This window comes from Haematobia irritans, chromosome 2, assembly GCF_050003625.1.
Source record: "Haematobia irritans isolate KBUSLIRL chromosome 2, ASM5000362v1, whole genome shotgun sequence".
Lineage (NCBI taxonomy): Eukaryota > Metazoa > Arthropoda > Insecta > Diptera > Muscidae > Haematobia > Haematobia irritans.
This window is the reverse complement of record NC_134398.1, coordinates 152,366,753-152,383,367: the sequence shown is the minus strand read 5'-3', so window position 1 is coordinate 152,383,367 and position 16,615 is coordinate 152,366,753. Positions and strand designations below refer to the sequence as shown.

The 16,615-nt window shown below is 34.9% G+C and overlaps 1 protein-coding gene across 4 annotated transcripts in view; it reads left to right on the top strand.

Annotated features, from left to right (window-relative positions):
- The first annotated feature begins 3,022 nt into the window (after positions 1 to 3,022).
- Positions 3,023 to 16,615, top strand: part of Tep3 (Thioester-containing protein 3) — a 46,253-nt gene continuing 32,660 nt past the window's right edge. The window contains exons 1-2 of one of the 4 annotated variants that reach the window (XM_075296652.1): positions 3,023 to 3,199; positions 3,640 to 3,876. In XM_075296652.1, the coding sequence (XP_075152767.1) occupies positions 3,809 to 3,876 (68 nt within the window). In that variant the 5' untranslated portion in view covers positions 3,023 to 3,199; positions 3,640 to 3,808. Of the gene's footprint in view, positions 3,340 to 3,639; positions 3,877 to 16,615 lie in introns of all 4 variants that reach the window. The other 3 variants (XM_075296650.1, XM_075296651.1, XM_075296653.1) reach the window with 3 other exon arrangements.

Genomic DNA, 16,615 nt, shown 5'->3' with positions numbered 1-16,615 from the left:
TATAGAAATCAAATTTTGGTAGATTATTTTTGGCAATATGGACCAATTTTTGTGTGATTGGCGATCGGCTATATATAACTATAGACCTATATGGACCAATTGTTGCATGGCTGTTAGCGGCCGTATACCAGTGCTATGTACCAAATTTCAACCGGATAACAAAACCACGTACCAAATTTCAACCGGATCGGATGAATTTTGCTGCTCCAAGAGGCTCCGGAGGTCATATCTGGGGATCGGTTTATATGGGGGCTATATATAATTATATACCGATATGGACCAATTTTTGCATGGTTGTTAGAGACCACATACTAACACCACGTACCAAATTTCACCCAATGGGATGAATTTTGCTCCTCCAAGAGGTTCCGGTGGTCAAATCTGGGGATCGATTTATATGAGGGCTATATATAATTATGGACCGATATGGACCAATTTTTGCACGGTTGTTAGAAACCATATACTAACACCACATACCAAATTTCAACCGAATGGGATGAATTTTGCTCCTCCAAGAGGTTCCGGTGGTCAAATCTGGGGATCGATTTATATGAGGGCTATATATAATTATGGACCGATATGGACCAATTTTTGCATGGTTGTTAGAGACCATATAACAAACCCACGTACCAAATTTCAACCGGATTGGATGAATTTTGCTCCTCCACGAGGCTCCGGAGGTCAAATCCTGGGATCGGTTTATATGGGGGCTATATATAATTATGGGCCGATATGGACCAATGCTCCCATGTTTGTTAGAGACCATATACTAACACCACGTATCAAATTTCATCCGGATCGGATGAATTTTGCTCCTCCACGAGGCTCCGGAGGTCAAATCCTGGGATAGGTTTATATGGGGGCTATATATAATTATGAACCGATATGGGCCAATTTTTGCATGGTTGTTAGAAACCATATACTAACACCACGTACCAAATTTCAACAGGATGGGATGAATTTTGCTGCTCCAAGAGGCTCAGGAGGTCATATCTGGGTATCGGTTTATATGGGGGCTATATATAATTATGAACCGATATGGACCAATTTGTGCATGGTTGTTAGAAACCATATACTAACACCTCGTACCAAATTTCAACCGGATCGGATGAATTTTGCTGCTCCACGAGGCTCCGCAGGTCAAATCTGGGGATCAGTTTATATGGGGGCTATATATAATTATGGGCCGATATAGACCAATTCTTGCATGTTTGTTAGAGACCATATACTAACACCTCGTACCACATTTCAACCGGATCGGATGAAATATGCTTCTCTTAGAGGCTCCGCAAGCCAAATCTTTGGGTCCGATTATATGGGGGCTATACGTAAAAGTGGTCCGATGCCATACCATCCGACATACATCAATAACAACTACTTATGCCAAGTTTCAAGTCGATAGCTTGTTTCGTTCGGAAGTTAGCGTGATTTCAACAGACGGACGGACATGCTTAGATCGACTCAGAATTTCACCACGACCCAGAATATATATACTTTATGGGGTCTTAGAGCGATATTTCGATGTGTTACAAACGGAATTACAAAGTTAATATACCCCCCATCCTATGGTGGAGGGTATAAAAATAGATTTTAGAGGGTATAAAAATAGATTTTTTTTTTTAATTTTAATATTATTTAAATTGCCGAATTTTCGACGATTCTTAAAATGCAAGTGCCGATTATGACGACTTTTATCGAAAAAAAGTGACGATTTTTCTTGAAATTTTATTGGCAGCCCTGTACGGACCCTTGTCGTGCACGACGAGCACACTAGTCACGACGTCGCAGTGGCAACGTTACTATTACTAACGTAAAGGGTGATTTGTTAAGAGCTTGATAACTTTTTTTTTAAAAAAAACGCATAAAATTTGCAAAATCTCATCGGTTCTTTATTTGAAACGTTAGATTGGTCCATGACATTTACTATTTGAAGATAATTTCATTTAAATGTTGACCGCGGCTGCGTCTTAGGTGGTCCATTCGGAAAGTCCAATTTTGGGCAACTTTTTCGAGCATTTCGGCCGGAATAGCCCGAATTTCTTCGGAAATGTTGTCTTCCAAAGCTGGAATAGTTGCTGGCTTATTTCTGTAGACTTTAGACTTGACGTAGCCCCACAAAAAATAGTCTAAAGGCGTCAAATCGCATGATCTTGGTGGCCAACTTACCGGTCCATTTCTTGAGATGAATTGTTCTCCGAAGTTTTCCCTCAAAATGGCCATAGAATCGCGAGCTGTGTGGCATGTAGCGCCATTTTGTTGAAACCACATGTCAACCAAGTTCAGTTCTTTCATTTTTGGCAACAAAAAGTTTGTTAGCATCGAACGATAGCGATCGCCATTCACCGTAACGTTGCGTCCAACAGCATCTTTGAAAAAATACGGTCCAATGATTCCACCAGCGTACAAACCACACCAAACAGTGCATTTTTCGGGATGCATGGGCAGTTCTTGAACGGCTTCTGGTTGCTCTTCACTCCAAATGCGGCAATTTTGCTTATTTACGTAGCCATTCAACCAGAAATGAGCCTCATCGCTGAACAAAATTTGTCGATAAAAAAGCGGATTTTCTGCCACTGATTTTGGTAATAAAATTCAATGATTTGCAAGCGTTGCTCGTTAGTAAGTCTATTCATGATGAAATGTCAAAGCATACTGAGCATCTTTCTCTTTGACACCATGTCTGAAATCCCACGTGATCTGTCAAATACTAATGCATGAAAATCCTAACCTCAAAAGAATCACCCTTTATTATTGTGAGATTACAGAACCCCATATTGTCTTTTTAGCATAATGAAACATTAATATTTTGGAGTTGCCAATTAAATCAACTATCTCAGCTAAGACAACAACCGTACACTTATTTTAAAACGAATTCTAAGCTCAGATTTTTCAGTCGTACTCATGACCACTTATTTAGAGCTTTGAAGAAAAACAAAAGTAAAAGCAAAACATTACCTACTACCGGCTCTCCCTCTTACCAAAGTCTCTTAGCCATATGTAAGAAAACAAAGCCAAGTTTGTTAGTAGTGACTAAGATACGCGACGATGAACATCAACGAATAGAGTGACGGATCTAAAAAAAAAATATATCGGATATGAAATAGAGAAGAGTGACAAAAAGAAAACAAAACACGTACAAAATCTGAGCAATCCCTTCACTTTGGAAGGGGGATAAATTTATAGTAATGCATTAGAAAAAGTATTAATAAAATCTTTTATAAAGTATTAATAGTTTATGTGTGAAAAATAAGGAATTATATATGAAAATAATAAAAATAAATAGAATTATCAAGAAAATTCCTAGCATTCCATATTGAAATAGTGAAGGTGAAAATGTATGTATGTATGTAGTGATCGTACAAAGATCTACATCAAAGCGGCCCACACAATATTTCATTGAACATTTCGAGAATATTTAATGTATAAATCATTTAAAAAAAATTGATGCTTTTGATGATTAAGTGTTCCTTATAAGAATATATTCTTATGTTCTTTTTTTTAACAAATAAAAAAGTGTTAAATATGATTTCATGCATTTATGTATTGTGAAAATTTTGTATTTTTATATAAAAAAAATATTTTGTTTACAGTCACAACACACATATATTAAAAAATAAGCAATATTCTGTTTTTATATAGAAAATTTGTTGCAAAAAAATCTAAACTAAATGTTAACGAGAGCGTAACCAATTGACATTACGACACAAAAAGACGCAAAAACGTCGTCGAAACTATAAAATACAAAGTCAACAGACGTCAACAGTCATCCTCCTCCGGCTAAGCAAAAAACAATTGCAATATCAGCGAAATGTTTTTAAAACAGCAGTGCTTTGTTATTTTTTTATCACTTCTGGTGCAGTTTAATGCTGGTCAAGGGTTTGTATACATTTTTTTTTTTAATAATTTTTTCTTATAAATTTCTACATATATATAACAATAATGACATTTTACCAAAATCGGAGTAAAAGAGCAACCCACAAAATCAAATGACCAATATTTTGCATCGTTCATTTCCAGTATGTTTGTTTTTGTATATTCGTTGTGAGTAAGTAACATAAGCCAGAAAATGAGTGAGTGGAATTTTTGGGTTTAAAATGATCTCATATGTGATTTAGTAAAAAATGAAATCCAGTTTGTTTTAACTTACGATGCCCGAAAAAAAGTAAACTACAAAACAACAAAAATAATGATGATAGTAACAAAACCAACAACAACAACAAGAAATAAAGAAAAATAACCACATGTGTCTCCAACCATAGTTATTTGGCTCTCTATTTCCCTCTCTCCACAAATTGTCGTGAGATTAAAACCACCATAAAAACAAAAGATTTAAGACACAAACTCCATAACAATTAGATGCGTGCATGATGGCAAAAAATGAATGGCCACTGTCAGCCCTCAGGGCATTGAGCAAACGATTTGTGTTTGTTTTGGACCATCACGTAGAAATATGTGAATGTGAATTATTTGCTATTGCCATGTTTCTATGGTCTCGTAAATTATTTTTGCTGCCATTGTTTTTTTTTTCATTCTATTATAGCAATTGTTCTTCAACTCTATGTAGTGGGTAGTGATTTCTTAGTTTGTTGTATATCTCTTGAAGTTTTCCTCTACTTTTGATATTGTTTCTTTGTTGTTTAAAACCAATAAATACTTGTCTTGACAGCTTCTGGTTTGCGATTATTTTTCGCCATTTGTTGGTAATTCGTTTTTTTTAATGATCAATGACAGCATGAAATGAGCGTGGTATATACAAGTTAAGGTAATGCGAGGAACCTACGCATTCATTACATATGTACGAATATAGAAAAGTAATCTGTGTAAAATTAAATCACTTTAAAACAAGTCCGGAGAATTTCAAAAAAAAAATGACTTCAAAACGAAATTTTAAAAGAAATAAAAATGTCTCCAAGTTACGCTTTTTATTTCTTTTTTTTTTTTTTGGGAACGAAATTTCAGACCATGGCGGCTCAAATATCGCTCTGCGATATTTTAGCCCATTCCCAGTGAAGCGCCTTCTTTATATGATTGACACTTTAGTATAGTGCCAACGTTACTCTCCATCGTCTTGCAATGTTTAGCATGCCCGCCTTGCATACAAAAGGTCATGGGTTCAACCCAAGTTTCGAACAAACAGTTTTTCTGTGGTGGATTATCGCCTCTCAGTAATGCTGATGGAATTTCTGAATGTGTCAATGCTTCTCTAAGTGGTTTTACCGTAATGTGAAATATCGTTCGCACTCGGGTATAAAAAGACGGTCCCTTATCATTGAAATGAAATCGGGCAGCACTCAGTGATAGAAGTTCACCACTGTGGTATAACAATGGACAGAATAGTCTATGTGAGCCTGAAATAACCTAGCATACTCTCCAAAATTCTCCAAGCGCAAAAGTCCAAAATTTTATGGTCCGGGCATTTAAGTGGTCATTGTACGTTAGAAATGAAGCAAAGAACCTTCGTTTTTAAAGTATTCTTGGTTGACGGTTGTTGAGTGCGATGGTGGTGTGTCCTGTTGCAAAGTCCATTTTCTGCGGCCGAAATATTTGTCTGTTCAGGGCTTCGATACTGCCTTTAGGACATTTTCCCGATGATGTTCGGCGTTTACTTCGATCCCACGGTCGAACAATACGAACGGGGACTACCGACCTTATATTTCGATATGCATTGGATGCATTCGTTTTAGCTATATGTTCAGCTAACATTTTCTACTACTTTTCGAATCACGAGTTATTCACATTTAAATTCTGGAGGGCTCTATCGATAGCCACTTGTGTGTTTTCTGCCAAATAGAAAGCAATCCCGCTGTCATGCCTAAATTTCATCACAAGTGAGTTTATTTCTGAATGCAATAGATCAAACACTTTTGTAAGCTTGTAAACAATAAACTGAATTGTCACTGGAATAAATCTTTCAGATGTCAGAGGAGAGGTTTAGAAATGGTTGTTTTTACTTTGATTGAAAAATTTTGACCTTCAATTAAAAATTTTGGTATTGATTCAGAGCCAAAAAAGCGGCTTCTTTAAAATAAGGACATTTTGTAGGGACCTATCTAGCTTTACATCTTATCTCTTATCCTAAAATTCAATATCTTAATTCATTTAAAAATTATTTCTTTAAATCAAAAATTTTTTTCTTTGCTTTAAAAAATAGTTGGTTTACTTCAAAGCCATGTTATTTTAACGACAAGGATACATTTATCAAATTTTCATTCTCTTTTCGCGGTTTATTAATAAAGGTACTCACGTACAAACAAATGCCAGTTTAAAAATCCAAATTATAACGGATACTTCAAAGTAAAAAATGTTTTCTTAATTCCAAAAAAAAAAAAAAAAAAAACTTTAAACCAAAGATGCTAAATCCTCAAAATAAGCCTATATTTGAAGCGTTTTTATTTTAAATCTACAGTTTCAATATTTCAGTTAATTTAAGGACAATTTCTTTAAATCAAAAATGTGGAAAAGGGAAAATTAGCCTTAGTTTATGCGACATTAACAGAGGGACGCAAATTTACAAAATGTTCGTCCTAAATTTAATGAAAAAGAATGTTTGAATCAAAGATTATAAACTTTATTTTAATTAAAATTTCATTATTTTAAAGAAATTTATCCTTAATATTTTGTAAATTTCGCATCCTAAAATTTAGGTTGCGTAATCTTTAATATCACGTAAATATTTTTTTCAGTATTACGATATGTTTAATCTTTTTACGGAAATATTATTCATTGTCTTAAATGATCTCTATTAAGTATTTAGTTGTCAACAATGCCACAAGAAATACGGGACGGACAAGAGAATTGCGAATACTTACACACCTACTCAATATGACACATAACAAATGACTAAGTAAATGCAAATATTTGTATTTTTGTTTCGTACGTACACCTTCCCAGAAGTATAAAAGCGAATAAACAAATAAACAAAGTTATCCAATGTCGAATCATATACAAATATGCAATTAATTTTAATTGTAAAGGATGATACGGTCAAAATTTGGTCAATATAAACTTGACGTATTTCTTTCAATTTTGCATTTAAAAAACCTGAACACCCCTCATTTTGAAGGTGTGTGTGTGTAGAATTTTGCTCCTTTTTTGATTTTGGAATTCACTCTTCAGTTGTCAAAATGCCGTCCAAGCAAGAAGAGCAGTGTATCAAAATTTTGCTCGCGCATCGCGAAAATCCGAGCTACTCGCACGCAAAGCTGGCAAAATCGCTAAAAATTGCCAAATCAACCGTTACAAATGTAATTAAAGTGTTTGGGGAACGTTTGTCGACAGCCTGGAAGTCTGGATCGGGGGGAAATCGAAAACCGGAAGCCGCTGAGACGACAAAGAGAGTTGCCGGTAGTTTCAAGCGAAACCCTAACCTCTCTCTCCGAGATGCCGCAAATAAGCTGGGTGTATCGTCTACAACCGTGCATCGTGCCAAAAAATGAGCCGGACTATCGACTTACAAGAAGGTAGTGACTCCAAATCGCGATGATAAACAAAATACGACGGCCAAAGCGCGATCCCGGAGGCTGTACACGACGATGCTGACGAAGTTTGACTGCGTGGTAATGGACGACGAAACCTACGTCAAAGCCGACTACAAGCAGCTTCCGGGACAGGAGTTTTATACGGCAAAAGGAAGGGGAAAAGTAGCAGAAATTTTCAAGCACATAAAACTGTCAAAGTTCGCAAAGAAATATCTGGTTTGGCAAGCCATCTGTACCTGTGGCTTGAAAAACAGCATTTTCATAGCTTCCGGGACTGTCAACCAAGAAATTTACGTGAAAGAGTGTTTGAATAAACGTCTGCTGCCTTTCCTGGAGAAACACGGTTGTTCCGTACTGTTTTGGCCGGATTTGGCATCTTGCCATTACGGTAAAAAGGCCATGGAGTGGTACGCCGCCAACAACGTGCAGGTGGTTCCCAAGGACAAGAACCCTCTTAGAGCAATATTTCGATGTGTTACAAACGGAATGACAAAGTTAATATACCCCCCATCCTATGGTGGAGGGTATAAAAATTATATGCATTATATAAATTTTAAAAATTTCAGTGCAATTTAGCTCAATTTTCGATACCAAAAATTTAATTTGACTCGATTTTAAAAACCACACTAAAAAAAATATTTACGTGATTTTAAAAATTTTTTAAATTTACTAAATATTAAGGACAAATTTCTTTAAAATAACAAAATTTTAATTAAAATAAAGTTTAAAATCCTTAAAGTAAAGAAACACATTTTTGATTTAAATAGTCTTTAAATTAACTGAAATATTGAAACTATAGATTTAATGCTTAGTACCTAAGTTCGTTTCTCCGAAAAACGAATATCTTCATCTATCTCCGTATAAAGTATCGCAAACCCAGGAATGTACCTTATTTATGCGAAATAATATGCCTGCTTACTTTTTCGTGCGAAAAATCCAGGGTTGTAAAATATGTGCTTTAAAATGCTCAAAACAAAGATTTCGCATTTATTCCGTGCTAACGTTTCTTATATGGAGTATAATACTTTTTCGTGCGAAAGAGTGATCTTAGTACTAGAAAAGGGAATGAAAATTTGATAAATGAGATCTGTATGTTAATTTTAATTTTATTGATCCTAGATTTAAATCCAGATAGGTAGCTAAAAAATTTCATTATTTTAAAGAAGTCACATCTTTGGCTCGGAATCAATATCAAAATCCTTAAGGGAAGGTCAAAATCTTTGGATCCAAGTAAACTTTTTTTTTTTTTTTAGTGCATAGTCGATCATAAATCGAATTTAAACATTACAAAAAAATCTACTGCGACATTTTTGAAAGGTCTACTTTCGATATTTAACATATATCCCTAGATGGTCAGCCAGTATTATAAAGATTAAACAATTTCTACTGAAATGCCCAAATCTAACCTGTATGGCATAATAGATTCGATCCGGCCACTTAAATATTACTTCTTGAATATATGAAGTTTTCATATTATTCTCCACCTCGTTGGTGTCAAAATCTCTATAAAAATAATGAAATACATAGACATATTGCTCAATAAGATAGAATAATTATTGCCGCAAATAAAGCCTACGCAAAATTAAGAAAACAACATAAAAATAAGTTGATCATGGGTCCATTCCGTTTCTGAAAAAAATGTATTAGTCAATAATAGAAATGACAAAGTTAAGGAAATAATCAGATGGACAAAGTAAATTTCCAACTTCTATAATTCAAAATATTCCCATGATTTTTTTATGGGAAAACTTTTACAATAGGACAAAATGAATAACAATGGCATTGCATTTGAGTGTCCCAGTATTAATTATTATACAATAGGCCACCGATTAAAATGGTAGCCACAAAAAAAAATTGCTTGTGCGGTAAATACCAACAACGCCATATGCGGTAAATACCAACAACGCCAACATAATATTGTATAAAACTGACCAAACATCATTTCAAACAAGTGCCTAATTGGGAACTTATTAAGTACCACAAAGCAATATGAAACATAGTAATGTATGGCCAGAAATACCTTGGCCACAAAACATAAACAAGCCAAGCAATATCAATCTTAAGGTCTTGGAAGTTAAGGCCTTAAATTGCACTAAATTGAGTGTGAATAAAAATGAAATTGTGTGGGCGAACATGTCTATAAATAAATAAAGTATAATATGAAATATGGTGTAACTAAAATTTTAACGCCATGAATTTATGTAAATTTTATTTAAAAAAGGGCATACACTTTTTTCAAAAAATTTCTTCACTAACTTCCCTATGGGAGAAGGATCAACTGGACTGGAACAGAACTAGTCCCTGTTGTGTATGGCTGGTCTAGTTCTGGTCAAAACGTATGGAAAGGACCCGTCACTTTAACATGGGTTTGTCATTGACGGGGTAAATTTACACATTAGGACACGTCTTGGACTCATTTCAATGGACACGTTCTATGTACACTTAGTACACTGGAAAAATTATTGTCGTAAGGTCAAAGATTCCATGTCTTTAAAACACGAATGCAAATTTTGCTTAGCATAGAAGACGCATTTCTCCAATATAAAGTTTTTTTTTCTTGTCCAAAAGTCGACAAACTGTCGACAAAGACTGTCATCCACAATCGAATTACTTGGGTTGCGGTAACGCTTGCCGATGGCAAGGTATCTTAAAACCTCCTAACACCGTCTACTAAATTATAAGTAAGCCCATAGCTGGTATATATTATATTAAAAACAAGTAAGGAAAGTCTAAAGTCGGGCGGGACCGACTATATTATACCCTTCACCACTTTGTAAGACCACATTTTCGATACCATATCAAATCCGTCCAATGTGTTGGATGCTATATGAATCCATACACATATATTCTGTATATCTGAGCAGATCTGTACAGAGTTCTGCAATACTTATAGATTTTACATTTAAGTCGGCTAATGCGCTGAGGTGGAATACAATGTTAGTAAAAAAAAAAATAGGGGAAACATTTAAATATGAACCAATTTTGAGGCAATTTCGCAAAAGTGTATTTATGATTTATCGGTCGATAGATGTGTAATAGAGTAATAGGAAAATTTGAGTCATTTTGATAAGTTTTCGACTTAGCAGTGGCGATTTGATAAGGAAAATGTAGGTATTTCGGCCATTTTTCCCTAAATAGGAGAAACATATATATGGTATCTATCTCGAAATCTGAACCGATTGCAATCAAATTCCACATGCATAGTTTCTATGTTGAATCTACTCCCTGTGCAAAATTTCACGTAAATCGGATAACAACTTTGACCTCTGTGGTCATATGACGGAAAAACGGGCGTAAGATATATATGGGAGCTATATCAAAATCTGAACTGATTTGAACCAAAATAAACACGCATATGCAGAACCTTAATTCTACTGCCTGTGCAAAGCTTCAAGTTCAATTCTACTCCTTCTGCAAAATTTCACGTAAATAAGAGTAGCACTTTTGCCTCTGTGGGCATATTAGACCAAATCGGGCGAATGATTATATATGGGAGCTATATCTAAATCTGAACCGACTTCAACTAAATTTTGCACAATTAACGATACTATAAAAAGATACTGCAAAAATTAAAGCAACTCAGGGCAAAACTCTGGCTTTTGAGGCCATATAAATCTAAATCGGACGAAAGATATATATGGGAGCTATATCTAAATCTGAACCGATTTCAACTAAATTTGACACAATTAACGATACTATTAAACATACTCCTTGTACAAAATTTTAATCAAATCAGGGCAAAACTCTGGCTTTTGAAGCCATATAAGTCCAAATCGGACGAAAGATATATAGGGGAGCTATATCTAAATCTGAACCGATTTCAACTAAATTTGGCACAATTAACGATACCATTAAACGTACTCGTTATGCAAAATTTGAAGCAAATCAGGGCAAAAGTCTCGCTTTTGGGGCCATATAAGTCCAAATCGGACGAAAGATATATATGGGAGCTATATATAAATCTGAACCGATTTATCTGATATTTGGCAGTTTTTACGGGACTGACATAACATTCAGATGTACAAAATTTGAAGAACGTCGGTTCATAAATACGTGAATTATGATCAAATCGGTGATAACTATATATGGCAGCTATATCTAAATCTGAACCGATTTTTTCCCAAATCAATAGCGATTGTCTTCTACCCGAAGAAAGACGTTATGTCAAATTTGAGGACGATCGGACTTAAACTGCGACCTGTACTTTGTGCACAAAATTACATATACAGACAGACGGACGAACGGACGGACAGACAGACAGACGGACATCGCTAAATCGACTCAGAATTTAATTCGAAGCCGATCGGTATACTAAATGATGGGTCTATGACAATTATTTCTTGGCGTTACATACAAATGCACAAACTTATTATACCCTGTACCACAGTAGTGGTGAAGGGTATAAAGACCGATTAAATACGTATATAATTCAGTTTGACAAAATTTTCTATAGAAATAAAATTTTAACCAAATTTTCTATAGAAATAAAATTTTGGCAAAATTTTCTATAGAAATAAAATTTTGACAAAATTTTCTATAGAAATAAAATTTTGACAAAATTTTCTATAGAAATAAAGTTTTGACAAAATTTTCTATAGAAATGAAACTTTAACAAAATTTTCTATAAAAATAAAATTTTAACAAAATTTTCTATAGAAATAAATTTTTATAAAATTTTCTATAGAAATAAAATTTTGGTAGATTATTTTTGGCTCGAGTGGCAACCATGATATGGACATGGACAAAATTTTCTATAGAAATGAAATTTTAACAAAATTTTCTACAAAAATACAATTTTAACAAAATTTTCTATAGAAATAAATTTTTTATAAAATTTTCTATAGAAATAACATTTTGGTAGATTATTTTTGGCTCGAGTGGCAACCATGATTATGAACCGATATGGACCAATTTTTGTGTGATTGGGGATCGGCTATATATAATTATAGACCGATATGTACAACTTTTGGAATGGTTGTTAGCGGCCATATACTAACACCACGTTCCAAATTTGAACCGGATCGGATGAATTTTGCTCCTCCAAGAGGCTCCGGAAATCAAATCTGGAGAACGGTTTATATGGGGGCTATATATAATTATGAACCGATGTGAACCAATTTTTGCATGGTTATCAACATCAACATCATGCACCAAATTTCAGCGGGATCGGATGAAATTTGTTTCTCTTTGAGCCTCTGCAAGCCAAATCTGGAGATCGGTTTATATGGGGCCTACATATAGTTAATTATGGACCGATGTGGACCAATTTTAGCATGGTTGTTAAAGACCATATACCAACACCATGTACCAAATTTCAGCCGGATTCGATTAAATTTGCTTCTCTTTGAGGCTCCGCAAGCCAAATCGGGGGATTGGTTTATATGGGGGCTGTAAATAATTAATTATGGACCTATGTGGACCAATTTTTGCATGGTCATTAGAGACCATATACTGACACCATATACCAAATTTCAGATGGATCGGATGAAATTTGCTTCTCTTGGAGGCTCCACAAGCGAAATCGGAGGATCGTTTTATATGGGGGCTATATATAATTATGAACCGATGTGGACCAATTTTAGCATGGTTGTTAAGGACCATATACCAACACCATGTACCAAATTTCAGACGGATCGGATGAAATTTGCTTCTCTTAGAGGCTCCACAAGCCAAATCTGAGGGACCGTTTATATGGGGGCTATACGTAAAAGTGGACCGATATGGCCCATTTGCAGTACCATCCGACCTACATCAATAACAACTACTTCGTTCGGAAGATAGCGTGATTTCAACAGACGGACGGATCTGCTCAGATCGACTCAGAATTTCACCACGACCCAGAATATATATATGGTCTTAGAGCAATATTTCGATGTGTTACAAACGGAATGACAGAGTTAATATACCCCCATCCTATGGTGGAGGGTATAAAAACTGAAAAAGCGAAAAATTAAAATTTGCTTCCTAGAGCAAGTACACAAAACCCAAATTTCAAAGAGAATTGTGTCTTAAAAGTATCCTTACTTGTATTCTCCGCTTCTTTGGCTCGGAATCAATACCAACATTTTTAATGTAAAGACAAAATCTTTGGAACCGGGCATGCTTTTTATACCCTGCTCCACACTGTGGAACAGGGTATTATAAGTTAGTGCATATGTTTGCAACATCCAGAAGGAGACGAGATAGACACATGGTGTCTTTGGCAAAAATGCTCAGGGTTGGCTCCTGAGTCGATATAGCCATGTCCGTCTGTTCGTGAACACATTTTTGTAATCAAAGTCTAGGCAGTTTTAGTCCAATCGACTTCAAATTTGGCACAAGTATGTGTTTTGGCTCAGAATAGATCCCTATTGATTTTGGAAGAAATCGGTTCAGATTTAGATATAGCTCCCATATATATTTCGCCCGATATGGACTTATATGGCCCCAGAAGCCAGGGTTTTACCCTAATTTGCTTAAAATTTTGCACAAGAAGAACAATTAGTACTAGAGTCAAGTGTGCCAAATTTTATTGAAATCGGTTCAGATTTAGACATAGCTCCCATATATATCTTTCGCCCGTTATGGACTGATACTGTCCCAGAAGCCAGAGTTTTACCCCAATTTGGTTGAAATTTTGCACAGGGAGTAGAATTAGCATTGTAGCTATGCGTGCCAAATTTGGTTGAAATCGGTTCTGATTTAGATATAGCTCCAATATTATAGCTTTCGGCCGATTTACACTCATATGACCACAGAGGCCAATTTTTTGCTCCGATTTAGTTGAAATTTTGCACAGGGAGTATAATTAGCATTGTAGCTATGCGTGCCAAATTTGGTTGAAATCGGTTCAGATTTAGATATATCTCCCATATATAGCTTTCGCCCGATTTACACTCATATGACCACAGAGGCCAATTTTTAACTGCGATTTTGTTGAAATTTTGCACAGGCAGTAGAATTAGCATTGTTGCTATGCGTGCCAATTTTGGTTGAAATCGGTTCAGATTTAAATATAGCTCCCATATATAGCTTTCGCCCGATTTACACTCATATGACCACAGAGGCCAATTTTTAACTCCGATTTAGTTGAAATTTTGCACAGGGAGTAGAATTAGCATTGTTGCTCTGCGTGCCAAATTTAGTTAAAATCGGTTCAGATTTAGATATAGTTCCCATATATATGTATTTCTGATTTCGACAAAAATGGTCAAAATACCAACATTTTCCTTGTTAAATCGCCACTGCTTAGTCGAAAAGTTGTAAAAATGACTCTAATTTCCCTAAACTTCTAATACATATATATCGAGCGATAAATCATAAATAAACTTTTGCGAAGTTTCCTTAAAATTGCGTCAGATTTAAATGTTTCCCAATTTTTTACTAAATTTGTGTTCCACTCTAGTGCATTAGCCAACTTAAATTGTGAGTCTATAGATTTTGTAAAAGTCTATCAAATTCTGTCCAAATCGAGTGATATTTGACGGATGTGATATGGTATCGAAAATTTTGATCTACAAAGTGGTGCAGGGTATAATATAGTCGGCCCCGCCCGACTTTAGACTTTCCTTACTTGTTTTTTTATTAACATTGTGTTTCATCCAGGGCGTTAGCCGATTTCAATTTTAATTCTAGAGATTTTGTAGAAGTACAAAAAATTGTATCCATTATAAGTATTTGTATCTGGAAATGCCAACCTTTATATAGCTCCCAGCAAATTTGAAGTAGTTGAGATGGTAACACAAATGTTGGTCTACATAGTGGTGAAGGGTATAATATAGTCGGCCCCGCCCGACTTAAGATTTTCCTTACTTGTTTTTCAGTGTGGGTGTTAATGTTTATTAACCTTTTTGCGTTTTGCATTGTAATCGAGCTTAAAATATAACAGACAATGTTTGCTATTCAAACATCTAAGCTAAACCACTTTTAATTTCTATGGGAACCAAATCCGTTTCACAGAAAGCAATGTTCTTCTACACTACACCCCATACATGGATGACACTAGTCTACCCCGTAGACAAAGCCGAAATAGCCGAAACAATAGAATTCACTACGACAACGGGCTGCAGATGAATGTCTTAATGAAAGTGGTTGAGTTTTTGTGTTACTAGGTTGCAGGGTCGTTCTTAGCAATCGTAAACTGGAAGAGCGACTACTTTCATTAGCTTGACTTTACAAGAAAATTAAATTAGGTTTAATTACGTTTTTAATTTGACGATCATAAATCATGAAGCTTAATGATTGTAATTTAAATTTTTGGTTTCAGAGTAAGACAAGTATGGCAGATGTGAAGTGAAGGCCGTTATTATTGTATTTTTTTATTCATTGTTAAATGGTGCCACTTACCTATTTTAATTAGAAAAAAAGAAAGAAAAACTTAAAGTCAAGCAATGTCATATATATGATACCCTAAACTGAAGTACTATATGTCTATGACTCTAAATATTCAATACAGCTGCTATGATTCTATAATTTCTAGTGAAAGATTGTACAAAGATGATGGGTCGATTTTGAGGCTTGCAAAGAAAATTAGTGTGAAGACCACAAACAATTTGACGTGACTTTTGCAAATTAATTTAAAGTTTATGTTGTGCTATTTTTTTGTGTGTTTACCTGAACATTGCAAATTATAAGAATTCACAAAAATGTTACTTTCTAATATTCACCTTCTACAAGATAACCCCATCATCACCACACCTACAAGACGTGGCCTTATCTGATGTCGGCAACTTGACAAAAAGAGTTACAGCATCACATCCGCCATCAGCATCAATCTCATCATCATTACAATAATTGCCATTGTGTTTCTATAGGCATTGTTGGAGAAGTACAATAACCTCATAAACAATGAACATTTTGTACGATACAAAAATAAATCTTTCGCCTATGAATAGCTTAGAAATAATAGTCATATGTGAGATTAAATTTATTATAAATTATATATATGACACGGGTACCCAACTTTGAACATTGATGTAGGTTGTAATCTGTTAATGGCGATGGATTAATTTTTACCATTTAACTAAGGATTTAATAAAATGTATCATTAAGGTAAACGAGATAACTTAAGATGAGTAACTGTTTACAGGGATATACAGGCCTCTGTTACATACGAGGGCAGTTCGGAAACTTCTTAGCCTAGCACAAAAAGCGCGGTA